Source organism: Leptonychotes weddellii, chromosome 7 (genome assembly GCF_054177405.1).
Source record: "Leptonychotes weddellii isolate Sample4059 chromosome 7, ASM5417740v2, whole genome shotgun sequence".
In the NCBI taxonomy this organism is placed as follows: domain Eukaryota; kingdom Metazoa; phylum Chordata; class Mammalia; order Carnivora; family Phocidae; genus Leptonychotes; species Leptonychotes weddellii.
In genome coordinates, this window is record NC_138375.1 from 99,867,799 (window position 1) to 99,895,499 (window position 27,701).

The 27,701-nt window shown below is 37.0% G+C and overlaps 1 protein-coding gene across 3 annotated transcripts in view; it reads left to right on the top strand.

Annotated features, from left to right (window-relative positions):
- The window catches only part of ELOVL7 (ELOVL fatty acid elongase 7), a 77,256-nt gene extending 58,766 nt beyond the window's left edge, over positions 1 to 18,490 (top strand). For 2 of the 3 annotated variants that reach the window (XM_031035860.2, XM_006727973.3), the window contains exons 3-8: positions 1,739 to 1,929; positions 5,469 to 5,549; positions 6,447 to 6,503; positions 8,861 to 8,966; positions 13,699 to 13,835; positions 15,718 to 18,490. In XM_031035860.2, the coding sequence (XP_030891720.1) occupies positions 1,739 to 1,929; positions 5,469 to 5,549; positions 6,447 to 6,503; positions 8,861 to 8,966; positions 13,699 to 13,835; positions 15,718 to 15,927 (782 nt within the window). In that variant the 3' untranslated portion in view covers positions 15,928 to 18,490. The remainder of the gene's footprint in view (positions 1 to 1,738; positions 1,930 to 5,468; positions 5,550 to 6,446; positions 6,504 to 8,860; positions 8,967 to 13,698; positions 13,836 to 15,717) is intronic. The other variant, XM_081826829.1, reaches the window with a different exon arrangement.
- The last annotated feature ends 9,211 nt before the right edge of the window (positions 18,491 to 27,701 follow it).

A 27,701-nucleotide genomic window follows, 5' to 3' on the forward strand; every position in this document is an offset into this window, starting at 1 on the left:
TCTGTCTCTCTCAAATAAATAAATCTTTAAAAAATATTTCAGACATTAAAACATAGCTATAATATTATAATCACACCATAATAAAACATCATCATCAAGAATTTAACCAGTATTCATATTTTCCAAGTATCTCATAAGAGTATTTTTAACTGCTAGTTTCATCATTTTTTAATATTTGAGGCATTAAAATAATTATTCAAATGATTTATCCTTAATAATAGCCCATGTCAGAAATAATAATAACAATTTCGACTTTATCTTTTTTCCTTTTCTACTTGAACAACATTCTAAGTATATTAAGAATACTTAGATTACATCAATTTTTCTATAAGTCTCTATACACATGGATCCTTTTTTTGTGGTCCAGTGGTCTTAAGAGTCTTCTGGGATAAGTCTGACATTTTTCCATTTTGAGATTTGTTGCTTCTTTCATCATGCTTATAGAATTTTTGTTTATCTTTGCAATACAAGAATTTTACCTACATACAGCTAGATTTGCTTATTCATTAGTATTTACTTCCTGATACATGATAAGTACTTTGATATAAAGATTTAGTTTTGATTTTCATTTTTCAGAAAAAAATTTTATGATCTATTTGAATATTTTTCTGTTTTTCTCTTCTATTTTACTTCTGTTCAGGAATACCCATTATATTTGCAAGTCCCCTGTTTATTTGGCATATATATTTTTTTCTCAGATACTTTTTTAAAGAATTCATTATTGAAGAATAATTAACATACAGTATTATATTAGCTTTAGGGGTACAAGATATTGTTTTAGCAATTCTATACATTACTCAACACTCACCATGATAAGTGTCACCATACAGTATTATTACAGCATTATTGACTATATACCCTATGCTGTACTTTTCATTTCCAAGTCACATTTTATCTTGAGTTGCAATTTTTAATTGATATAATTGGAATGAGCAGTGACCAGTGAATTTCTTTTTACATGGTTGTGAGGCTAATTCAGTTTTTTGTTGTTGTTGTTGTTTTGTTGTGCTCACGTTGATTAGCCTATTTTGGACACCTAGAACCCATACTTTAGGTAGATGATGCTATGGTCCCTTTCAGTTCTATGATTCTGTGATACAGTATATATGGAAATGTCCTAGTTTCCTTGGGGGAAAGCAAACACAGACATATTTTTTATATAAAAGAATATCTGGATAGAGAAACTCTAAAATGTTACTAGTGGTTATAGATGCGTGGTGGAACTTTGCTGGGTGTCTTCTGTTCCCCAGATCCATTCTGCACCCTGTGCCGGACCCTGGGGAATGACCAGTATAGACTGTAACTGTGGGCTTTCTCCCCTACCCTCTGGTTTCTGATTGGGTTCAGCCAATGGAGAGTCATAGGAGATTGGAGAGAGAATGGGGGGTGGTACTGAGATATTGATTACCCAGCCATTTACTTCCAGAATTGCCTTGTGCTGGCCCAGTCCCTCCACAGAAGGTCACAGTTCCTCTCCAGGAGGGCTTCTCCATTTGACTCCTGGGTTCTAGAAACCGCTACGTCCCTGTGTCCTTTGAGGCCTGTGGTGATAAGAGCCCCACTCTTCCTAGCCCCATCACTGACCATGGTGATTTCCCTTTGTCCTTCCCAAAGATAGTAGATCATTGACTGAATAGTCTGCTGTCAACATTAGGATCTAAGTGCTTGCTTAAAGAAATGCTGGTTGCTGTCAGTTATTTCTTGGCTAAATGGATGTGCACTTACTTTTTGTTTTTAGATCCAAGAGTTGAAGACTGGTTCCTCATGTCCTCACCTCTGCCACAAACGATCATCCTGGGACTCTATGTCTATTTTGTCACTTCTCTAGGACCAAAGCTCATGGAGAATCGAAAGCCTTTTGAACTCAAGAAAGTGATGATAACATATAATTTTTCCATAGTTCTTTTTTCTGTGTATATGTGTTATGAGGCAAGTGTCTTCAGTATTCCTAATGGGAGAATTTTGCCTGAATCTTCCTGTTTTTCTGTCATTATGTTTCTTGTTATGATTATAATGGTAACATTGAGATTTAAGGAATTTTAGAAATTTAGCTAAAATTCTTGCCAAAAAATTGTTATATATGGACCTGATATTGAACTATTTAGAGGATCTCAGTATAGTCTACCTCACAAGTAGTGAGAAAAATTAACATTAAGTCCAGGAACTTGCACACAGCTAATCTTAATAGATGATTGAATGAATCCGTGTTAGTTTTAAGGCAACTCATACATGGAGAAATTAAGTAACTTACTCAAAGTAACATAGCTGGTTATGGGAGGACTGATATTTGAATCCAGGTCTGTCTGACATTGGGAGCTCATCTTGACTCTGTAATGAGTTATTATCATCATGGTAGGAACCTTGGATGAGCTGTAAGATGGTAGACTGTTTAGGTTTGGTTTAGCTAGGCCTTGAGGGGACAGAGAATTTAGACTCATAGAAAGCAGTAGGTGAGGGAGCCTGTCCCTTGTCAGTAAGGGAGATAGGAATCTTCCAGGACCCAAGAGTAGACTCGTAGATTCTCTCTCACCCACTGTGCTGTTAACAATCTTCACCTAGCCTCACTTACCTGCTTCTCTGGGATTCCTTGCTTCTTTTCCAATATTGGCTGGCTTCCTCATCTTCTACTCCTTATTTACTTCTTTGCAGTATAGCTTGTGCTTCCTTCCTCATAACTGGAACTCTCGAGGGCCCACCATGACCCTTCTGGCCCCTCTTGACACTGTGACCTCTCCACATGCATCCCTCCAACTTGATTTCTGCTCAGATCTACCTGATTGAGTCACCTTATTCTGCTGTAACCTCATGTCTCACCGGCCCCCCCTCAAGTCTGGACTTACCTTGCTACCTTCTATTTCTTCTTTTATTACCAAAATTAACTACAAGCTATCATACTATCCCTTCTGGATCATAAGTAACTGAAAGGGAAGGAGTAACAGAGGTAGGGAGCCAAAAAAAAAAACATGCTCTTACCAAGTTATGACAGAGAGGAAATAGCCCATAGGACCATGTTAAGCGTAGACCTAGAAGCCAGGAGACTAGGGGCTAATTAGTATCAGTTATGCTACTAACCAGCTGCCTGATTTTTGAGCAAGTTACTTAACCTCTCTGGGCCTTAGTTCTCCCATTTTATAGAATCAGGATTAAACCAAATTGTTTCTCACATCCCTTTACGCTCCGTGTCTGATTATGTCATTCAGTGTAATGTCCCTAAATATGTTTCTCGGGGGAATTTAATTATAGCTGGTAAATTTGGGTTCCTATTTTAGCAAATACAATGTAAAAGAAGTTGTGAAAATATCTGAATTTGGCAGTTTCTGTCTCTTATTAATCACTCATACTAGAGTTACTTATATGCCAACGTTGGGGTTGATTACCTGCCAAATATAAATTATTGCTGTTCTTCTTGATAGCCTGAAATATAGAAATGTCAAAAGCTTCATAGACTATTAGAATGTTCTTAAACTTAATATCAGGAAAGCACTAATTTCCACTCTTTTTTTTTTTAGTTTTTATTTATTTGACAGACAGAGACACAGCAGAGAGGGAACACAAACGGGGAAGTGGGAGAGGGAGAAGCAGGGAGCCCAATGAGGGACTCGATCCCAGGACCCTGGGATCATGACCTGAGCCTAAGGCAGACACTTAACGACTGAGCCACCCAGGCGCCCCTCCACTATCTCTTTAAATTTACAAAGAGTTTTGGCAGCCGGTCAGCATGTCATCTCCAGGACACTGAACACATCACATGGTTTATTGGTAGAGCACAATTGCATTAGATATACAGAGGAAACACCTCCACTTATGGATGTTAGGGAAAATATGAACAAGATGAAAGGGAAGTCCATAGACTAAAGGAACCCACGGGCCTTATTGTAAAGCAATGGTTTTGAATGTGCTAGTTAATTGGCACCAGTCAGACATCAATAAAGAGAGACTCGTGAAGATCTCACAAAAGGCCATGTCACAGAGCTTCTCCTGTTCAGCTCAGTCCTCATTTGGGGTAGGGTAAAGTGGAGAACCAATCATCCCAGTTACATAAGTGGACCTTCGGTTTTACTTGCAGCAGTCAGTAGAGGTCTGAATGGAAGAGAATAATGACGCTCACTGACAGATGAGGATTTTGTAGAATTAGCTGTTTTTCTACCACATTCCCTTGTTCCTTTGAGAAATATTTGTTGACTTGTTTTTGTAAGTCATTTTTCTTACCCATAAAATATGTCTTATACTTTCCTGAATCTTAAGATAATCTTCTTCAAGATATCATCATTTATCAAGTTAACAATGGGATTAAATATCTTGTGAATCAAGCTAGGAGCTAGATCAGGAAAGGATGGTGTGATTTTTGAATACCACAGTCTAAACAGTTGTTCTTTCTCTTTTGTTTCTTTTTGTTTTTCACCATCAAAATATCATTCTGATAAATCTCATAAATTTTGGCTTTTAAAAATTAATTTATGGTAAAGTTTTCATTTTAGCTTTAATAGTAATTAAAAATAGAAATTTAAAATGTGCACTAATGGCAGAAAATGATGTAACCATTATACTGAGAAAGAAGACATTCCATTTGTGAAAACAGGATGTCAAAGAAGAGCTGATCATATTGTCAGAACACTCAGTTAAGCTAACCATTTAATATATACATTAAAATTAGAGCCCTTAGCTTTTCATTTTCAGATACTGTTTTATTTTTTTTAATTTTTTTGGAGTTTTTATTTGAATCAGATACTGTTTTAAAAGAACTTCCCACCATCATACTAAAAGAATGTCAATATAATCTTTGAGTTAAGGTTCAGATAACAACAATAGCCTCTTTCTTGTCACCACTAGTCTAAGGTCACTTTGTGGGTGTGCTGGAATTAAGGCATGCCAGATTGCACTCTTCTTGTTAACGTTTTTGTCTCTTACTTGTCACGTGAATCCAAACTGAACTAGTTTCTGAGTCTTGTGTTTGATCAATCTTGATTTTAAGAGCCATAGACTACCACTTCACTTTACACATACTAGCTAAGGACAGGAAAACCCAGTGTGGCAGCCACTAACAGTACAGTAAGGAATTTTGGCTTGCCCATTTATTTATTGGCTGATGGAGAAGATTAGAAATTACCAGAAAAGACTGTTTTCAGACTCTGTTATTCATGGGCATATATAGATATACATATATGTACATATACTGGCATATACCTGCCAGGATTTGCTATCTATGCAAAACACTCCCAGCGTTTCCTTCTCCGTGGACATTTGAGTCAGAACACATTTGATACAAGTAATATATAGCTGTATGATTTTGAAAACGCCTGTTGTTTTATCAAGCCGAGTTCCCAGTTATAATTGTTCTAGCCTGCCTTTTCCTCCGCACTGCATGCTGAGTCAGCTGAGGTTGTGGTAAAGAGACACAATCAAATGTACCATTGTTGCAGCTGTTGAGCAAATTCTTCCTTCTTTAATATACATGTGCTCTCTTACAGTTCGTGATGTCTGGCTGGGGTACAGGTTATTCATTTCGATGCGAAATTGTTGACTACTCACGGTCACCTTCAGCATTGAGGGTGAGTTTTTCTTTGGAAAAACTTGTAACTCAAATGTTAAAACTTTTAGACTCTGTTTGTTTTTTTTTTTTTTAACACTTAATGTGAACTCAGAAGAAGCAAATGACACAATTATCAAATTACATGGCCTGAGAGAAAAAAAGCTAAAAATTATCAGAATCAAAGTCAGGGGCATAGTTTTCTGTTAAATGAAAATTGGTGCTTTTATTGTTTAACTTCCTGGATTTCAAAATAAATTCATATCTGGTTCATCAAAAAATTAAAAATAGAATTACCATATGATCTGGCAATTCCATTTCTGGGTATATACCTAGAAGTAACTGAAAACAGAGACTCAAAGAGATATTTGTATACCTGTATTCACAGCAGCATTATTTGTAATAGCCAAAAAGTAGAGGAAGCCAAATGTCCATGGACAGATGAATGGGTAAAGAAAATGTGGTCTATCCATACAATGGAATATTATCAAGCCTTAGCAAGGAAGGAAATTCTGACATGTGCTGTAGCATGGATGAGCCTTGAGGACTTTATGCTAAGTGAAATTATCCGGGCACAAAAAGACGAATATTGTATGATTCTATTATGTGAGGTACCTGGAGTAGACAGATTCAGGGACAGAAAGTAAAATGGTAGTTGTCAGGGACTGGTGGGGAAGGGAGATGAAGAGTTATTGTTTAATGGACACAGAGTCTCACTTCTGCAAGATGAAAAGAGTTCTACAGATGGATGGAGAGAGTGGGCACAACAGTGTCGATGTACTAAATGCCACCAAACCAAACACGTAGAAATGGTTACGATGGTAAATTGGGTTATGTATATTTTGCCAAAATTAAAAAAATGAAATTTTCCTCCATATAAAAAAATAAAATAAATTCGTATCTATGTGTGTTTCTGCAGATGGCACGCACCTGCTGGCTTTATTACTTCTCCAAATTTATTGAGCTATTAGATACTGTGAGTATGTGGTCACCACATTTGGTGAATGTTTGATGTATCACTAGAAGCAATAAACTGCTCGAGTTCAGTTGTCTGATAGCTCTGGTTATCTCTCCACTTCAGGCAGACCTCCTATTATCTTTTACCTTTTATTATCAGTAGTTTTAGAGCATAGATAGGATAAGCATTTTTTTTCAGTCTTTTGCCAATGCCAAAAGGTTTTCTTATGTATCTACCACCTGACTAAGATAAGCATGTAACTGTCGCTGCAAAACTGCATCTTTATGGAGATGGATGACAGGTGTTTGGGAAATCAAGTTCATGAAGCAAAGAGCAGAGAACATTTACTTTGGGTTCTTTTGGTATAAACCAAAGCACTATGTCAGCCATATTCCTTTAAGAGGATAAGTGCTTCAAAATTCATAAACTTACATTAGGATGTTATCCCTGGGATATTAGTAATTTAGGTAATATCAAAACTAACTCCAGCTGCCTTTCTCAAGTTTATGCTTATTAGACCTTTTCTCTTCCAACTTAAGATCCTGTTGAGGATCAACTCTGGATTTGGGTGATGGGCTCTGGGAGAAGCCAGTGTCATGGATTAGGGTCCTTGATGAGAGGAGAAAGGCGTGTACTTCTGTTTTCACAGTAGCCTAGGAAAGCTGGATATTTATCATATATTTGGGGCATGTAGGTCTCAGATATCTGGAACCAGTTCTGGGTCTAAGACAGACAAGTTTCTTCTCTCTTCAGGATACATATTACCATTACATATTACAGAATAGATATTTCTTTTCTTTCTGCTTAATTATTATTTTTTATTTAAATTCAATGAATTAATATATAATGTATTACTAGTTTCAGAGGTAGAGGTCAGTGACAGACTACATATTTCTTGCAGCAAATCTCAACATGCTTCACCTTCTCAGCTGAATAATCACATACTGTTAGAATTGGAATGGGCTTTAGTGAGCATAGAATACAGTGGTTCTCAAACTTGGGCTTGCCTTAGAATCACCTAGAGGGCTTGTTAAACACACAGACACCTGGACCCCAACCCTAGAGTTTCTCATTCAGTCTGTTGGGCTCAAGAAGTTGCATTTCTTTTAAGTTCTCAGGTGATATTGCTGTTGGTCCAGGGTCCACACTTGGAGACCCCTGCTGTAGTTCACTGGTTCTCAGCCATCATAGTACAGGAGCATTAACTGCATTAGAAAAACCTCCAAAACCTGGGCCCCACCTCCAGAGATTTGGTGAGCCTAGGCATGGCTACTTTTATAAAGCTTCATGGACACTGTAATATGCAGCCAGGGTTGTGAACCACTGATCTGGGCCAGAGTTCTCAATCTGAAAATAAATCGAAGCCAGGAAGGTAAGTAACTCACCCAGAGGAATGCCACTACTGCTTGGGACAGGGACCCCAGAGAGTTGGTTTGGGGCTTTTTCATTACATGGTGCGGCCATCTTCCATGTGCATAAGTAAATGCATTTTAGCTTCATTGTTTCTGCTTTGCATGTTCTCATTTCCGGGTTCCATAAGGAAACTGTTGCTACCTCTATGTCCTTCCCTAAACCACATTTCTCAAATACAATTATGGATACTTTTGTTTGTGTTGCTGTGCTTAGTCCTATATTTAGAAGTCTGACTCATCACTGGCATTCTGAATTTTGAATATTTTTTGAACACTTAATTCTGCTTTTGAAATTTTTTTGAAAAAAATTTCCCCCTGCAAAAGCCTTCTTGTTCTCCTCTTTGTTTGTCTGTAGGGTTTCTGCAAACCACAGATACATTCAGTCTGGATGGTGCCTTTGTTCCTAGGCCACTTCTTTTCTCCCATCCTATTTCTCCAAATCCCCTCGAGTTTTTCCCTTTTCATCTTTCTTTACTAATGATATACTAACTTTTGCTTTGTTGCAAGTCCTCTTTTCAGTTTGCTTTATCCCTTATCTAAATTAGTAGGATGTCTTAGAGAGCAATATAGAATGATTTCTGTCCTAAGAATTGAGACTCTGTGCTTTCCCATATACTTCAAAATCCACATGGATGTTTTCCTGCCAGTAACATTTCTTTCAATAGTATTTGGCTATGTTCTTCACTTTCCATTTTTGATTTTCAAATCTGCATACATTTTCTTTAACACCTTTTTATTGATTCTCCTATGACTAGTCATCATACTTAAGTTCCTTCATACTAATTAGCTTTTCAGCTGCCCCTTGGAGAATCAGGTGCTTCTATGAGCATTCTCTAAGGCAGCCCTTTTAATGCAAATTATGATGTGAAATAGTTTGTACTTTGCCAGTATTTTTGTAGATAAATCAGTAGCTCAATCACTGCATGATTTTCTATGAACTTGATTTTTTTAAAATTATTTCAGATCTTTTTTGTTCTGCGTAAGAAAAATAGCCAAGTGACTTTCCTGCATGTCTTCCATCATACCATCATGCCATGGACCTGGTGGTTTGGAGTCAAATTTGCCGCAGGTAGCCAAGGGAGAGTTGGGCTCATGTGTTATAAACTATTACATTTCTGTATGTTGTAAACACAAATTCTGTCCTTAAATGTGATTTAGAAGAAACTCAAAACATCAAAAGATGACTTTGATCGAACTTCTGACTTTCATTATTACCTGAAACATAAATGTAAGACTTTAACCTAGATCCCTTCATTCTTTAGAGACACATGACTTTTGGGTAGTCTTCTACCCATATCCTTTAGTTAGTTTGTTTGGATTTTACTCTTTTCCCATATAGTTCTATTAAATATCATTAAATAAATAAACAGTAAACAAATAAAATGGTAGAAGCCTTAGTTTTATAGAAATATAGTTAGATATCTATTCCTTAATAGGTTTCCAGAAAGTTAGAATGTTTCTCAAGTTCCAGGCTTCTTTGCATTCAAAATTCCAATAACTGATACACACCTCATCCCTTACCAACTCTTTAAAGATGTGTCAGATTGTGGTTGAAGGATATTGTTTTGATTTTTTTGAAGTTGAAACTGGTTTAAAGCAAAAGCTTGGCGAACAGCCTCTTTTGTTCCTTTGATTTGGCTTTATGCCTCTGAACATCTAGAATCAGAAAAAACAGGGTAAGTAATTTTACCCTATCATGAAGTGTTAAATAAATGATGTCCCCAAGGACATATACTTATTAGCAGACATTGGTTGGGAGATTAATTAATATGAGTTTCCTAAATTTGAGAAGTCTTTGAGTAGATCTGCAGCCCATGTTAGACAAAGCTTTAAAATTTCTGTGAAGAGCTTATTTATATTAGGCATTCTGACTTTGTAGGACAAAAAAGAGAAACCACAATTGAGAAACACTTGTTTGAGTTTTAGAGTCTCTAAGCCTGGGGAAAAATCCTCATGTCTCAGAGCATGAGAGGGCATGAATAAGCCATTGGCATGAAAGAGATACCAGAACCTAGAGGAGCCAGAAGAACTGTCCCTACCATGGCCTGTGGGCATCAGATTTTCCAGTATATGAGGTGTTTCCTTTTCCCAAATTGGCATTTGTATGTTGGACTTTCAGAAAGTAAATGTCGCTGGTTTTTCTGATAATGTATGTTAATGTAAAAATGTAACTCACGTTATGTTAAGATAGTCTCATCTGTGTCCATTTTACAAATCAAGGATAGCCAGATTATTTAATCTCCATTATTATACTTCTCTTTATGTGTTTATGTTTTCTCTCACATGCACTTCAGTTCTCTGTATAGTGATATTCATTGACATCTTATTTGTGTTGGCCAAAAATGGGAAAATACCTAACCATCCATTAATAAAATGGTTATGAATTCTTGTGTATATATAATTGTGAAATGCAAATGATACTGATAGACATTTAGTTCGTCTTCTCTTTTAAGCAGTTTGACTCCAAAATTATCAGAAATAGGTGTCTATTCTATTTTAAAGTATGCTAGAAAAAGTTCTTTCACACTCTTATAATTTATTTATTCAGATTTCTTCTCTGAGACCAGAATATTACATCACAACACTGAAAAATAAATATAAGTAGGAAAAAGATTGGGAGGCCTTACCCCAAAATACAGTGACTTAGAGGGACTAACACAAAAAGTGCTTTCTCTCTCCATCTTTATCCTTCTCTGTATTTTCTAATTTTTCTATATTGAATAGTTGTAAGTTCTATAATGGGAAAAATGAACTTTATTTGAAGAATAGAGTTGAGCACTTTTCTAATGTCTATCTTTGAGCCCATTGATAGTCTGACTTCCATTTTCAAACAAGCATTGCTTTCAATAATGAAAATTTAAACATGAAACTCCTTGGTTTTTAATGTTACCCTGTTTATGGACATCAAACACTTTGTAGCAGGTTCATTGTCCACAGCTTAATCCCTCTTCTGCTTAACAAAATGTAAATACTTTCTTCTGTCATATATTCCATGAGTTGGCATTTCCATTAAGTCTTGCACGTGGGATCTAGTAAATACTTGTACACCTAATATTTATTTAGTGACAAGTACGGCAATAAGAGTTGAGATATTTCCAGAAATGTGGTTTGGCATTAGCTTTCATTCCTGTAATGAAACTGTCCAGTTTACACTGTTCTTTCAAAAATTTGAGCACAGCTAATCTCTATCTAGTATTTAATTTCCTGTTCGCCTGATGCACAATTCTCTGGCATAAAAAAGCATTCCAATTTTTCTTTGGAATATGATGCAAATGTTTCTCTGGCAGGTTTTTATATTCATTATGCACATACTCCCTTCCAGAGATATGGAGAATTGTGGTAATTACCCAGGTGATTCCTTTATTTTTCTAAAAAGGAATAAAATGAGATGGTACTAATTGCAATTTATTCCGAGATGTTAGCTTTGCAAAACTATTGTTGTAAAGAAGAAAGCAAGCTTAGAAAATACTTTATCAGGAAAGCCTTCCAAAGAAGATGTGAAAAGCATTACTAATTAAAATGTTCTATGAACAAACTTATTAACATATTTGAGAAAATAATAACTAGACAAAATCAGCAAGTTAATTTTATTTGATAGCTGATTTTGATTAGTAATCCTTACTAAACCCTGTTAGCTACACTAGTGCTTTGTTAAATTCCTGTCCTTAAAATCGTCATTTTAGGACATTTAAATAATGAAAGATTCTGGATGGAAAATAGTCTTCTACCAAAAAGTGGGACAGGTATCTTAGTGAGAAAGGCTCTGATGTAATTTGTTTCCTGTGTGTTTATATAATCACAAGACATAAATGGACATGAGAGGTATTTGGCTTATGTCCCTGTTAAGCAGCTTGACTCCTAAACTATCAGAAATAGACAACTAGTATATTTTTTTTTTCTTTTCTTTTTTTTTTTTTTAAAGATTTTATTTATTTATTTGAGACAGAGAGAATGAGAGACAGAGAGCATGAGAGGGAGGAGGGTCAGAGGGAGAAGCAGACTCCCTGCCGAGCAGGGAGCCCGATGCGGGACTCGATCCCGCGACTCCAGGATCATGACCCGAGCCGAAGGCAGTCGCTTAACCAACTGAGCCACCCAGGCGCCCCGACAACTAGTATATTTTTAAATCACCCTAGAAAAGCTGTTTTCACACCACTATAATTTATTTATTCAAGTTTCTTTTGGGAAAAAAGACTAATACAAATGTAAATAATAAAAGGTGGGAGGTTGTTAATAAGCTTCATTAATTCAGTTTCTTCTGATTTGAAATTTATGATAATTAAAGAATTGGCTGCAATTTTATTTATTCTACTTAGAAAATGCATAAATGAGGCACTGGGGGAATATTTAAATTACTCAAAAATAATTATTTAAAACACGTTATTTTAAAGGAGTACTTTAGCAGTGGTAGTATCTAGAAGTATCTGGAATTTCCGCAATTATGAATGCTTATTAAAATGTAATTAGTTTCTACTACGCAACAATTTTTATTTTGCTTTAAACTTTCTGTAATACATAGTGTTTATGAATTTGGTCCCTTTTCTAACGTAATTCCACATTTTGAGGTTTCACTTTATTTCTGGAATTAAAGAATACTGGAATAAACAAAGTAGAATATTTTGGAGAAAAATTTAAATCCCAGATCAACATCACTAAGCTGAATCAAGCTATACATAAAGAATGCATCTTCTTCTAGATTGTGCCTCTTAGGAAAAATGCTAAGGAAGAGTGTTTTGGTTTTCTTCTCCTGCTATCAGCTAGTCACCTTGTTACCCCTTCCACTGTACTACAGGTCCAGCTAAAGATAATTGAAATGATCTTTGCTTCTGTTCCCCCAGGGTTCTTTGCTTCTACTATAAACTGAATGTGATCAGTAGGAGATGTAGTGGTTAGAAGAGGAAAATCAAGATAGGAAGACACAATTGATAATAATCAAGTGGAGGCAGTAAACAAAGATGGCTTAACAATTAATAAAAGTTTATTTTGGAAGAACAATAATTGTTTTTAAATAATTAAAGCAAACTTAGCATAGCCTACTAATGAAAGCCAGTGGTTTTACTGCCAAAGTTTTAGAGCACAAGAGAATGGATTGTGATGCATTCATACAGTGCAATACTATAATACTACACAGCATTAAGAAAGCAAACTACTAATATGCACAGCAACATGGACAAATCTTAAAAAAATTATGTTGATGGAAAGAAATTAGGTCCAAAAGATTATCCTGTATAATTCTATTTATATGAAGTTTAATATCAGGCAAAGCTAATAGTTGATGATAGAAATCAGCATGAAGGTTACATTGAGAGGGGTATATTCTTGGAAGGGGGACAAAGGAACTACGTGGTGTTGGAAATGTTCTATATCTTGACCTTGGTGGATGGTTATGTGGGTGTATACCTATGTACACAATCATCACTTAAGATTGCATTTGTGTACTTTATATATGTGAACCCTCACTAAAAAAAATGAATTTGATTACTATTATTAAGCATATACCATTTAAAAAAATAACTTAGCTTGTTAAAGTGAACCCAAATCAAAAGACCATCTTAAGGTTAAGATATAATAATAAATAAAGGCATTGTAATTTATTTTTGAAGATGTGCATCTTACATTTTACTGAATGAATATGTTATCCAGCTCCCTCTAATTTGGTAGCTGTTTAACAAATTGATGTTGTATGTGTTTTTCTTTCTACTAAAATTAAAGAAATAGTTATTCTAAAATCTCAGTTCAGACAAAAATGAATCTCATTTTAAGGAACGTTACCCCCATTTTACAATAATTTTATTTTCCAGGTGGTTTGGGAACATTCCATGCCCTTCTAAATACAGCTGTACATGTAGTCATGTATTCCTACTATGGGCTATCTGCAATGGGACCAGCCTTCCAGAAGTATCTGTGGTGGAAAAAATATTTGACATTATTACAGCTTGTGAGTAATTAATTTTCTTTAAAACCAGATATAAAACTAAACTGGAGTCATTTCTCTTCCCTGTGAATCAGAATACTAACTAAAGAACAAAAGTTACAAAACAATAGGAATATAGAGTGTGTGGCCCCTATATTGCATCCCATCATTATCCTTTCCATGTTATTTAAACTCTTGTCAAGAACTATGTTGAAAACAAAGTTTATTTAGTAGCCAAGAGCCTCAGACCGTTAAAGCAGAATGTGTATCTTTAGGCCATCTTTATAGTATTTTATGCTTTTCTATAAAATAAATATACTTATGATCAAGATAATGTGAAATTTATTTGAACTGCAGCAGGCATAATATTAAATTAGAAGTTAGAAATTCCATATTCTAGATCTAAATGACTTTGAGGGAGGCAATGTAACTTTGAGGGCATTACGAGTCTTCCTCTATGCCTGCCTCTAAGTCTGTTTTTCCTCCAAATAGTAAACATACATGCAGATGAAAGAGGTAGGGGACGGTATATTGTATATATTGACAGAATTGACAATGCTCTAAATAACCAAGTGTAAGGAAATAATGAAATAAATTATTTTAATTCCTACTTTGCAATATTATGAAATCCAGAAAATGATTCACAGTTGCTTTCTTTTTAAGTATTTTTTTCTAATTGTAAAGTAACATATGCTCATCGCCGAGAAATTAGAACATCTAATTAAGCAAAGAGAAAGAAAAATAAGCATAATTCCACATATATGTGTATACCTGTTGCATGATTTGCATTATACTGCATTGACAATTTTGTATTGGGCTTTTTTTCCCACTTGCCTACTCTTAAATGTTGTAAAAACTTTTTAACGATGTGGCAAAATACTAAAATAGAAGAAAGAATAGATATTTATTATCTCGAACATGTTGGTTATACACAAACATGCCTGCTTCAGATATTGAAGGTGTCACCGAGGCTTCCAAAGGTGTCATCTTTGTGTCTGTAAAATGAGAGAAATAAGGGTAGCTACTGCACAGGAATGTCAGAGAAGTTTCTTAAGATGATGCAAGGAAAGTTGAGGATGATCATAAAAGAAACTGTGAAAAGCTTAACTATGGTTATAACTGGAAGATTATAGGTAATTGTTATTTATTTTTACTTATGGAATTTTACTTGTCTAACATTCCCACAGAGCACATGTTGCCTTTTAATCAGGAGAAGAAAGATATGCAAAAAATCTGGACATTAGCCTGGGAAGTGTTCCTCTTAAGACTGTGTAGAATGTTCTGGAACAAAGAGCCCTTGGGCATTACAAGGAAGGTCATCAATACTGTTTTACTTCTTACAGACTCTCTGCTGCCATTGGCAGGATAGATTTTTACCCTGATATAACTGTGGGTGACAAGTGGCAGATACCAGGACTCAGGTGTGCTTTGTCTCCTACAGAATTGCTAGGGCTCTAATTAAAATGTTTGTATTTCCCCAAAATTGAAATACCTTGTCTAACAACAAGACAGAATATTTGAAACTGAAACTCTTCTAGAAAATGAGGCCATAAGATAGTGGTCCCATGTGTATTTCATCCAGGCAAGGACTCAAGACAGAGACTTGCCAAGAAAACTTGCTCTGATGGTTCTTTCTCTGGGTACGAAAGGCCCTGCACCGCTCCCGGGCCATTTATGAAGGGCCGCTAGAGTTGTACAGTTGGGCAGGACTGAATAGTGGATTTTGACACTGTCCCACCCACTCTCACACCCATGGAGGCTAGATTTAAAGATAAAATTCCCTACCGAACAGTAGCCTAGATGTGGTTGCAGAGTGTTTAAGCATAAGCAGCCAAAGAATGCATTAAATGATTGCTCCTTTGTGACTTCATATCTGAATAATATTTTTCATTCTTTCATCTGTTAGGCCCAGTTCATTATTGTCACCATCCACATAGGCCAGTTCTTTTTCATGGAAGATTGCAAGTACCAGTTTCCAGTCTTTCTGTACATCATTATGAGTTATGGGTGCATCTTTCTGCTGCTCTTTCTCCATTTTTGGTACCGTGCTTACACCAAAGGCCAGAGGCTGCCCAAAACTGTGAAAAATGGAATCTGCAAAAACAAAGATCACTGAAATGCAAGCACGACATGAATCTATGAATGAGACTGGTATCTTACTTTCTTTGACAATCAAGAGCTATTTCCATGTAAAGTGCATTTTGTATATTTTTCAAAACTAAGAGCTTGTATTTTTATGATAAGTTATTGGAGCTTCTGATATTTGAGAGCCCAAAGACCCCAGATAACAGAGTCTAATTAGAGCCTAAAGCAGGAAGTTTTTCAGCTGCTTTTAAACCTACTATAAAGGTTTTATTTAATACATTTTGTTATAGGGAAAGGAGAATATGAAACAGTATAGTACTTTTCAAAGAAGTCCAGTATAGATGAAAAAATATCATGAGATATTTTGACCGTGGACAGAGATCCATGCCCTACTATAGATTCCTTCTGCCAGCTCTGAAAACCTTGAACTGAGGGTTTTGGCTTTGTTGCTTGTTGATTATATTCAGAAGACACTATATTTATTCTAAAGTTAAATGCCCATTCTAAAGAGCTAACACTGGTGAACATTAAGTGAATTTTTGATAAGTTGTCATTTAACATCACTAACAAAAATTTTTAATGGATCTCTTGTGTAGCCACCACCAGCTTTACTGATAAGACTTCCCTACAACATTTTTGTTGTATATACTGTTTAAAAGTAACAATTCTTTTGGTTAGTACATTCATGCACTTGACACTAAGTTTAAGTTAATATTTTGAAAACAAGATGATTTGTTCTGTGGCTTAACAAGCACTGTGCTATTACTATTTTGCAGTTAACTTTGTATATTTCTGGAAAGAGGTGAAATTTGTCAATGGAAAAAGTACTCTAGTTCAGTGGGAAAAATCTCTTGTCTGTTGTATTATAATGTCACTTTCTCATATTATCATGGCTTAAAGGATTATCTTGTTAAATATGTATTGGTTAGATATATAAATGTTCATGCAAGTACCCTTAAATCATAAGTGATTTCAGACCTCCCATTATACACAGTTTCCAGAGATGGCTTAGAGTCATTTGTGAAGCAACTGGAGGAAAATTGTGGCACAGAAATTATCCAGAGACTGTTGGGTTTTGTAGGGGTCTCTTAATAAAGAGAGAAAGAGAGAGCCTATTTAACAGTTGTTATAGATACACTGCATGGAAAGACATTTCCCAGAATTATGAATGAATGAATTAATTAATAGCCTGGATTTCTTTTTTTCAAAACTATAAACTATATAATGAAGACCTGAAATTCATTTTGCCTACTTTTGTTTTTTCACAATTACTGCTTTCTAAAATTCTCTTGTTCTCACATTTTCTTGTTGGCAAACCAAAGCTACTGGTCAATAGAGTTTTGTCCCAGAAACAATGATATTTGGACATTTCTGAATTTTTCCCTATTGCTTTTCTTTCTTGTTATATTTATACTTGATTTTGAAGGACTGCTTATGCTTATATGACTTTAAACAATCAGTACTTATGGGTCTCAGTTATGTAACACACAGTGATAGCATTGTCCATCAGAGCCTGAGTTTTTCCTCACTGTAAACTCCTGTAGTTCGATGTGTCACCCCAGGCATTTCATCTATACCATGGCCTTTTCTCTCACACTTACCAGATTTATAATGTTACTTGCCTTTAAGTGACCTTTACTGATTTCACTTGCTTACAATATGAGAAGACAAGATTTGATAAATGGGGGAAATACCTTATTTTTCTCAAGTAAAAAAAAAAAAAAAGCAGAAAGCAGAGCTAAAAGAACAGCAGTTATAATTTATTTCTCTGAGGGCCTCAGTGTTCCTAGACTGTTTTCCTGTTTTGGCTCTTCACATCCAACCTGCACTAAAATGAGACAGTGTAGTGTGTGCTGTTACACAGTGCACAAAATTCCGAAGACCCAAGAAGGGTAAAGACCAAAAAGAAGCACAAAGAGAAGAAGATGAAACAGGAGAGTTTGGTTTTTGCAATACTTTCTGTCTTGCATTGTACAACCTCTCCTAACCTCACTGTAGTCTTTAAAATGTCTGACTTGCCTATGAACTCACAGCAGCATGTGATGGAACTATGCTCTAAATTATGTGAATAGAAGTGGAGAGCTGGAATGTTACATGAAAAGAAATCACAGCTAACAAAAGTATCCCCCATGTAAACATCATTAGATCAAAATGCATATCACTGGATGTAGGATATGCATGGACAGTATTTTATTAAAGGGCTCTGTGGGTCACATAGAGTTTCTATTGGGGTTTCATCCACTTTTCAGGACTTTATTGCCTTTGGGTCTGCTTACCTAACAAATAAAGAGACCAGTTATAAAATCTGGTTTATGACATGAAGTTCTATGAATCCTTGAAAACCAATGTCTACTGTAAAATACAAATACAAAATTTTAAGTCTCTATGGGACATTGCCAGTTTACAGTCTTAATTGAGTTGAATTCTTAATTGAGTGGACTACATTGTTACCTAAATTATAAAATTATGAGTTTATGTTTCCTCAATTATCTTATTTCTGTTAAATTTTTAAAGACTATGGAAAACTGTGAATATTGTCAAAGTTGTGTGTGTGTGTGTGTGTGTGTGTATTATAATAAATTTGTGGTAGTGTGGGTGTATGTGTGTCTTCTATTTTGGAATATAACTGCATATGTTTGCATGTGTAGGTGGTTTTAATCCTGAATACTCATTTAACCAAAGCATTTTACACATTTGTTGCACACTTGGTATATTCAGAGCCCCTGCTAGATATTAGAGTGATACGAAGATGCCTCGGACATAGTTGTGGCCTCCTGAAACTTACAGACTGACAGAGGAAGCTACGTAATAGGGCGGCGAGGTGCCATATGAGTGAAAGTTCTGTCACTTAGAAAGCAGGGAAGGCTCTATGAAGGAATTAGAACTTGTGTGTTTAAGATGTACGGAACTTCAAAATGGGTGGTGGGTTAGTGGGCAGGGTATTGTTAAGTGAAAAGAAATAACAAATTCAAGGTCTAGGGAAAGGAAGGAATGGCCAATAGACCAAATGAGAGCAAGGCTTCCTGCATTTGATACAGAGAGATGAGACCAGAAGGGGAGGTGGGCTCAGACCTTGGAGGCACTTGGCTGTAGTATCTGGGCTTGATTCTCCAGTAAATTGAGAGCATTAAATGGTTTTTAAGAGAAATGAGGTTTGATCTAAGCAGTACCTTAAGAGTCATCTGGTGGGGTGGATTGGGGTGGGTTAGGGTGGCGGCTTTAGACATTAACAGCAGAGCTAAATTGGTTGATTCAGGATGATGGAGCAGAGCCAGCATGTGTGCCTAGAAAGAAAGGGGGATGTGAACACTTCTGAAGGGAGAGTCTCATCTAGACCAACCATGGATGGGATGGCTAGCAGCATCCAAGGAAACGGTGGGGTGGTGTGGAAAGTGGGCTGAATCTAAAGCCATGAGGCATGGATGTTAGATGCCAGGTGACCTTGGATAAGCCAGTTAACCTCTCTCAGCTTCTGTTTCTAAATCTATAAAATGAGAACAATAGTGTAAGTTTTCCTTGCTGGATTGTTCAGTGGCTTAAATGAAATAATGTATTTTCAAAGCCTTTTGTAGTAATTGGTAAAAATATGAACATATGCACAGAGAAAATAGACTCAGCAGATTTAAATGGGGAGGAAAAGAAGGTGAGTCCCTAGCTCAAAAGAGAACAAAGTTTATGGTTCTTTCTACTTTAGGTGGGGCAAGGTATGTGATGATTGCAGAGCAGATGGGATAAATGGATTGAGGGAAATTTTTTTTTCTTTTAAAACAGCAGATATAAACGTGTTTATTTTAGGAATGATTTGACACGTGAAAAAGTTATATAAACGGGGAAATGGATGTGCTTAGGGATAGACACAGATTTCAAATATTTCCCAGCCTCTAGCAGAGCCCCGTTGAGGCTGGAGACCATATGTTTGTAGTGGTCCCAATTTGCATAATTTTGTTAGGCCCATAATGTGGGCATGGAGAAGACTTGCACTGACCAAGGTGGGGATTTGCAAGGAAGTTGCAGCAGGACAAGGGAGGACGTTGAGAATGCCAGCAAGACTGGATGCAGTGATGCATTATGGGAGCTGAGACTGAGACTCTCAAAGGACAATGGTGCTTACTAAGCTCCTTATATGTCTCATGCAATAAGATCCTCACAATATCCCTACAAGACAGATACAATGAGGTAGCTACAGATAAGGAAATTGATGCTTATACCATTTACATAAATTTTGACCAAGATCAGGAAGTTATTAGCTGTTAGAGCTGGGTGTCAAACCAACTTTCTTTGATTTCAAAGCTCTTACTCTTAACCATCGTGCTATACTGCCAAGAAAGGTTGATGGAACAAGGGAGTAAACTGATTTGTGAGTTTAACTAAGATTGATGAAAACCTAAAAATAACAGTTACTTAAGATAGAAGTTTTCCTTACGTAAGGTTCCAGAGGTATGCAATCAGAATTGGGTCAGTTTACTATAGTATCAGAGACTCAGGGATTTTGCCTCGCAGTTCCCCCATATGTGGCTTCCATTCCCATAGTCACCTCATGATCCAAAATGGATGTTGGAACTCCAGCCATTAATACACATTTCAGTCAGTATGAAGGAGGAAGAGGATAAGAGAAGGACCTATTCTCTCCATTTAAGGACCTATAACAAAAGTGATACATCACTGGCCAGAATTTAGTCATATGGGTCACATGTAGCAGAAGGAAATCGGGAAAGTATACTTTATCCTAGGTGACTCAAGCTAAAGTCAGGAATTCTATGACTCTGAAAGAAGGAAGTGAATGGGAATAGAAGGCTCTAGTCTGGTCAGCAATTCAAAGTGTAGAGGTAGTACTATATGGCTCTGTAAGTGAGTGGCTGATACAGAAAGTGTATGATGGTTATTGGAATTAAACAAATGGATGAAGTGTTAGGCATGGTGTTGGACGGAATGTCCACATGAATGAGGAAGAGCCTCAATGATGAAGAGTCTTGGAATGAAGATGAGGTAGATGACAAAGTACTCTGAATACAGGTATATCTCCAAGAAGACAGTGGGTGATAATAATGAGAAGAGCAATGTGACACAAGCCTCAAAATCTGGGATTGTGCATGAATGGAGTTCTTTTTAAAAATAAACCTAATTATAGAATAGTTCAGATTTACAGAAAAATTATGAAGTTAGTGCAGAGAATTGCCATATATGCATACCCAGTTTCCCTATTACTAACATCTTACATAAATATATACATTTATTACAATTGATGTGCCAATGTTGATACTTTATTATTAACTAAAGTCCATACTTAGTTCAGATTTCCTCAGTTTCTACCTAATGTCCTTTTTCTGTTCCGGGATTCCATCTATCCAGGATGCCACTTTAGTTGTTCTGTGTCCTTAAGCTCATTTTGGCTGTCATGGTTTCTCAGACTTTCCTTTTTTTTTTTTTCTTAAAGATTTACTTATTTATTCTAGAGAGAGTGAGGGAGAGAGGGGGAAGGGGGAAGAGGGAAAGAAAGATCTTAATTAGGCTCCATGTCCAGGGGGGAGTCCAAGGTGGGGCTCCATCTTAGAATCCTGAGATCATGACCCGAGCCGAAATCAAGGAGTCGGACACTCGCCGACTGAGCCACCCAGCTGCCCCAGGCTTTTCTTATTCTTTGATGACCTTGACAGTTTTGGGGAATACTGCTCAAGTATTTTGTAGAATGTCCCTCAATTGGAATTCATCTGATACTTTTCTCATGATTAGACAGGGGTTATTAATTTTTAGGAGGAAGACAGTAGAAGTAAAGTATCATTCTTATCATATCAAGGGTATATACTATTATTATGACTTTTCACTGTTGATATTAACCTGGATCACCTGGTTGAGGTAATGTTACTCTTTTTCTCCTTTTATACTTTATTCTTTGGAAGGGAGTCACTCTGCAGTCACACTTAAGGATAGCTCCTTGAGCGCAAAGTATCTACACAAATTATTTGGAATTCTTCTGCCTAGGTTAGTCGCCTATTCTCTCCCATTTATTTATTCAATGATCTGTTTACATTAGTATGGACTCATGAATATCTATTTGCTACTTTGGGATATAATCCAATACTACATTACTTATTTAATTGCACAAATTCTTCCAGCTTAGCCTTTGAGAGTCTTCTGCATAGTTTCTGTGTCATTTTGACGTATTCCCACTTCCTTACCTTCTGGCACTGCAAGATGCTCCAGACTCATCTTGCATATTTCCTGCCCTACTTCTAGAATGAGCCAATTCTCCAAGGGGTCCTGATTCCTTTCACCGGGGAATGGTATTAGAAGCCCTGAGCTGGCCATAGGTGTGCTCATGGCTACTGGAGTGTCATTGCTTCTAGGCCCTCTTAGCTGACAGCAAAGAATTGTATGTGTGTATACTAATTCGTACATAGACACATACCTGTAAATATTTCTATATGTAACCATCTGTATATATCTGAAGGTAAACGAGTTCATGTTGATACCTCCATTTCTAATCTATTACCACATGGATCATTCTAGCCTCTTGCTCTTGCTTGCCTATAACTCCTGTAGTGAGAAACCTGGCTCTCACATCTACCATGAATTTATTTAATAGTTCAATTCTAATATACATGTATAATGATTTCAGAATTGTTAACCCATCGCACACTTTATCAACTAGAGTTCCTTTTGTTTTTTATTTACAGACTCCACTCATTTCCAAAATTACTTACATCAGCACCTTTCCCCCTCACCTGCTTCAATGAGGTTGTTTCATATATTTATAATACGGTTAGGTTCTCCTATCATTCTACATTCCTTTGTAGGACTCTCCCACCTTCTAAATGGTTTTTACAAGTTTTGCATCTTACAAGTTTGACTCTGTGCTCTAAAGCTCTTTGAGTTTTGACAAATGCGTGGTGTCATATATTCATCATTACCGTATCATACAGAATAGTTTCACTGCCCTAAAAAAATCCTCTGTGCTTCACTGGTTCAACCCTTCCCCACCCTGAGCCCCTGGCATCCACTGATCTGTTTACCATCTCTATAGTTGTGCCTTTTCCAAAATGTCATATAAATGGGAAGGTTTTAAGTTTTTATTTAAATTCCAGTTAGCATTTAGTGTAGTATTACTTTCAGGTGTATAGTAGTGATTCAACACTTCCATACATCACCTGGTGCTCATCACAACAACTGCCCTCCTTAATCCCCATCACCTGTTTCACCCATTGCCCCTCCTACCTCCCGTCTGGTAACCATCAGTGTGTTTTCTATAGTTAAGGATCTGTTTCTTTTTTTTAAGTTTTTTTAAAAGATTTTATTTATTTATTTGACAGAGAGAGACACAGTGAGAGCAGGAACACAAGCAGGGGGAGTGGGAGAGGGAGAAGCAGGCTTCCCGCTGAGCAGGGAGCCCGATGCGGGGCTCGATCCCAGGACCCTGGGATCATGACCTGAGCCGAAGGCAGACGCTTCACGGACTGAGCCACCCAGGCGCCCCTTGATGTTTGTATATTATGAATAGATCACCACAATCAAGCTAATTAGCATATTCATTATCTCACATAATTACCATTTTCTTTCCTTTTTGGGGTAAGAATACTTAAGATCCATGCTCTTAGTAAATATCAAGTATACAATATAGTACTGTTAACTATAGTCACCCCACCGTACGTTAAATCTCTAGAATTTATTCATCTTGCATAATTGAAACTTTGTACCCTTTGACCAATGTCTCCCCACTCCCCATGACCCCCAGCCCCAGCCTCTGGCAACCACCATTCTATTTTCTGCTTCTCTGGGTTTGACCGTTTCACATTCCACATATAAGTGAGATCATGCAGTATTCGTCTTTCAGTGGCTGGCTTATTTCACTTTATATAATATCCTCCAGGTTCATTCACGTTGTCACTAATGACAGGAAGTCCTTTTTTATTTTTATTTTTTATTTTATTTTATTTTTTTAAAGATTTTATTTATTTATTCATGAGAGACAGACAGAGAGAGAGAGAGAGGCAGAGGGAGAAGCAGGCTCCCAAGGAGCAGGGAGCCCGATGCGGGACTCGATCCCAGGACCCCGAGATCATGACCTGAGCCGAAGGCAGACGCTTAACCATCTGAGCCACCCAGGCGCCCGGAAGTCCTTTTTTAAAGCTCAATAATACTCCATTGTATATATACACACCACATTTTCTTTACCCATTCATCCATCGATGGACACTTAAGTTGTTTCTGTATCTTCGCTATTGTGAATAATACTGCAGTGAACATGCATGGGAATGCAGATATCTTGTTGAGATAATGATTTCATTTCCTTTGAATGTATAGTCAGAAGTGAGATTGCTAGATCATATGGTAGTTCTTTTTTAAATTTTTTGAGGGTCCTCCATACTGTTTTCCATAATGGTGGTTCCAATTTATATTCCCATCAACACTGTGAAAGGGTTCTCTTTTCTCCACTTCTTTGCCAACACTTGTTATCTTTTGTCTTTTTGATAATAGCCATTCTAAAAATTGCACAATGATATTATGAGCCAGGATGTAACTAGGGAAGTTACACAAATCAGGGCTAAAAGCTCTCAGCAGAAGAGAGGAGGGGAAAGGGTAAAAGCAGGGAAGGAATGTGTTTTGTTTTGCAGAACCAACAGTTCCAGCCAAGGAGATGCCCAGCTAGGTGTTTCACCTGATAGCCCCTTGCTAGGTGTTTTGCCTGATAATCCCTTATATGAGTCAGTTTGAGCCAGGTTGGAGCTGAGGACCTACACAGAAACCCCCGTGAGTTTTGTTTTGTTTTGTTTTTTGAGATTATTTATTTATTTATTTATTTATTTATTTATTTATTTGAGAGAGAGAGAGCACGAATGGCGGGGAGGGGCAGCCATGTGTCCCAGATTACAGAATGTTCTTAAATTAACTTTTTCAAATGTATCCTCATAGGGGATATGTTTTTATGGCTGTACATACCCAGGTGGCAGACATACATAAGACAGTCTTACAACCAAAGACAAAATGGGCTAATATGGAAAAAGACATGGACTATACAGAGAAATAACTTTTTACTTTGATACATGAAGTAAGAAGATGGGCCAGAGAATTACCATGGCTTATGAAGAGGTGGGTGTGATTCTTCAGTTTTGTGAGAGCTACATTTTTAATTCTTTCCCTCTAAGTAGTTGATGATTGAATAATGTATTGATCCTTCACAGTTTCTACTTTCTGTATGTTTTGTTAGATAAGGCAGAAATGTGTGGTTTCTGTGTTTAGAGGCAGTGGAAAAAAGAAGGGTCTCGGCATGTGCCTAATTAAGGAAGCCTTCAAGGAGAAGAACACCAACACAGGCCCCTAATGGTTTTGTTGTTAGTTGTCATACCTTTTTATCACATTTACATTGTGAAACTCCCAATGCTTGACTGATTGTAACCTTGCATGTACTGTGGAAAATAAGCAATTTTGTTCTAGTTTGTAGCATGAGAAGAAACATAATTATTTCCATTGTTTTATTTTTTTCTCCTAATTCGACTTTTAAATTATATTATTTTTGCCCACCTCAATTTAAGAGGTAACACAGGCTAAAAGTAGAAAATCTCGAAAATACAAAAAACCCAAATGCAAAGTGAAAAATCTACCATATTCTATTCATCAAAAGAAATCCACTGTTAGTACTTTGTTATAAGTTCCAGGTAACTATTGGCAAATAATGCTACATATCAATCAACTTTGAAGTCTCAGAAGTTTGCAGCAACAAATATTTATCTTTCCACTCGTGGGTCTGTGGACTGGTTGGACTGACTTTGGCTGGACTCAGTTGGGTTTGGCTCCAAGCAACAGATGTGGGTTAGGTCCCCTTCATGTGATTTATTTTGGGGCCCCAAATAAGAATGAAGAACTGAAGGGTACTACAATTTTCCAGGCTGATGATCTGATGGGATGTAAGCTGAGCTGGGGAACAGTGGCTGGGGCTGTAGGTGAAACAACATTGGCCTTAAGTTGATAATTACTGACACTGTGTGTTTGTTATTGTGTTCTTTCTACTCTTGTATATGTTTAAATTTTACATAGTAAAAGCTAAATTTGTATCCAGAATACTGCTTTTACTATTAAAAGTTTCTTTTAAACCAATCTTTAATATCTACATACTGTAGAAGTAGTAGTAGTAGTAGTAGTTGTTGTTAAATACTGTACATCAGGTATCTAGTCTGTGATCCTCTAATGGTGGTGAGCTACTCTTCAGACCAAAGGGCCCATCAAAGGTCCAGCAATTTGTATTGAAGCTCCTGATTTATATTTGTTTGATTCACTGTATTTTACAGTAGTAGAGCTAGACAGATCTGTGGAAAGTGTTTTAATTGTAGACCCACCAGGATCACTACATAAGCCACTCTCCCCTCCACCTCTCCCAGGAATAATCATATCCAAAGTAATTCTGTGGTTTGTTCATGCCCCATCTGCTACCCTATATTTTTACTACAGAATCCCAGAGTTTGTTGGTACTATAACTAGTCATTCCATTCTCCTGCTAAGCCTCAAGAGAACCCCTGTAAGTGGGGACTGGGCCCTCTACTCTGACCCAACCCTACTCCATCCACAACTGCATCAAGGAGATATCAAATCCTTAATGAGGGACTATATCATCACACTCTCTTCCAGTCTGAGCTCTAAGGAGCTCACAGCCAGTAGGACCATATCTCCTTTTTCCCACATGCAGAATCCTATAGGACATCTTGTTTGCCATCAAACATTGTAAAATCCCACAGACGTTTCCACTGATGGGAACCTCAGTCATAAGATCAACAAGGGTCTGCCTCCAAATCCTATCAGGATCACCCATAAGAATAATTCTACCAGTGGAATGAAGACAGCATTTGTAGAAAATTTGACTACTAGCTGGATATTCTAAGTTCTTTGATTTGTGAAGCACCTCTAACTCTCTCAAGTCTTCTACCAGACACAGGTGAATCAATATGTTTAATCAGTAGTGAAAGTTACTTTCTTTGTAGTGTTAATAATTTAACTATTTGTTTTGGTTATCTACGGTTGCACAACAAACTGCCCCAAACCTGTAGCACTGAAAGACAACCAACTGTGTGTTATGCTTTCGGGTTCTGAGGATCACGTGTTCAGACAGGACACAGCATACATTGCTCATGTCTACTCTGTGATATCTGGAGCCTCAGTTAGGAAGACTTAAAAGGCTGGAATGTCTTGAAAGGCTGAAGGCTGAAATCATCTGGAGGCTTCTTCATTCATACATCTGGCACCTGGGCTGAGACAACTCCAGAGCGGGGCTCAGCTGGGACCATCATTCACGCACCAGTACTTGACCTCGCTCCAGCTTGGCTTTTCACAGTACGGCGGCTGGGGCCCAAGGGGGAGCACCCAGTGAAGGGACTAACATAGCATGAACAGTCTAAGAAAACTGGGGTGAAGCTGCAAGGCCATTTAGGACCTAATTCCAGAAATCACTTGGTATCATTTCTGCCATTCTGTTGCTTGCAGGAAGTCACAAACCTACCAGAGTCACAGGAGGAGACATAGAACTCACCTCTTAGTGGGAGGTGTTTCAAAGTGTTTTGGGGCATGTTTTAAAACCACCACATAGCTTCAGATTTCAGTGGGAGCTCCTGTGCCTTTGGAACTCCCCAGGGGAGGTGCTTTCCTATTGGCATGATAACCGACGTGTGCAACCTAACTGCCCTGACACTGAAGTCTGAACAGAGCGCTTTAAAAGTCTTTCTTTTTTTCCAAAATGACCCCAGCATTCTTTCTCTGAAACAAAATGTGTAGTTCAACCATCTTACTTGTGTTTTCAGAGCTTTTTAAGGGTTCAATTTTCTT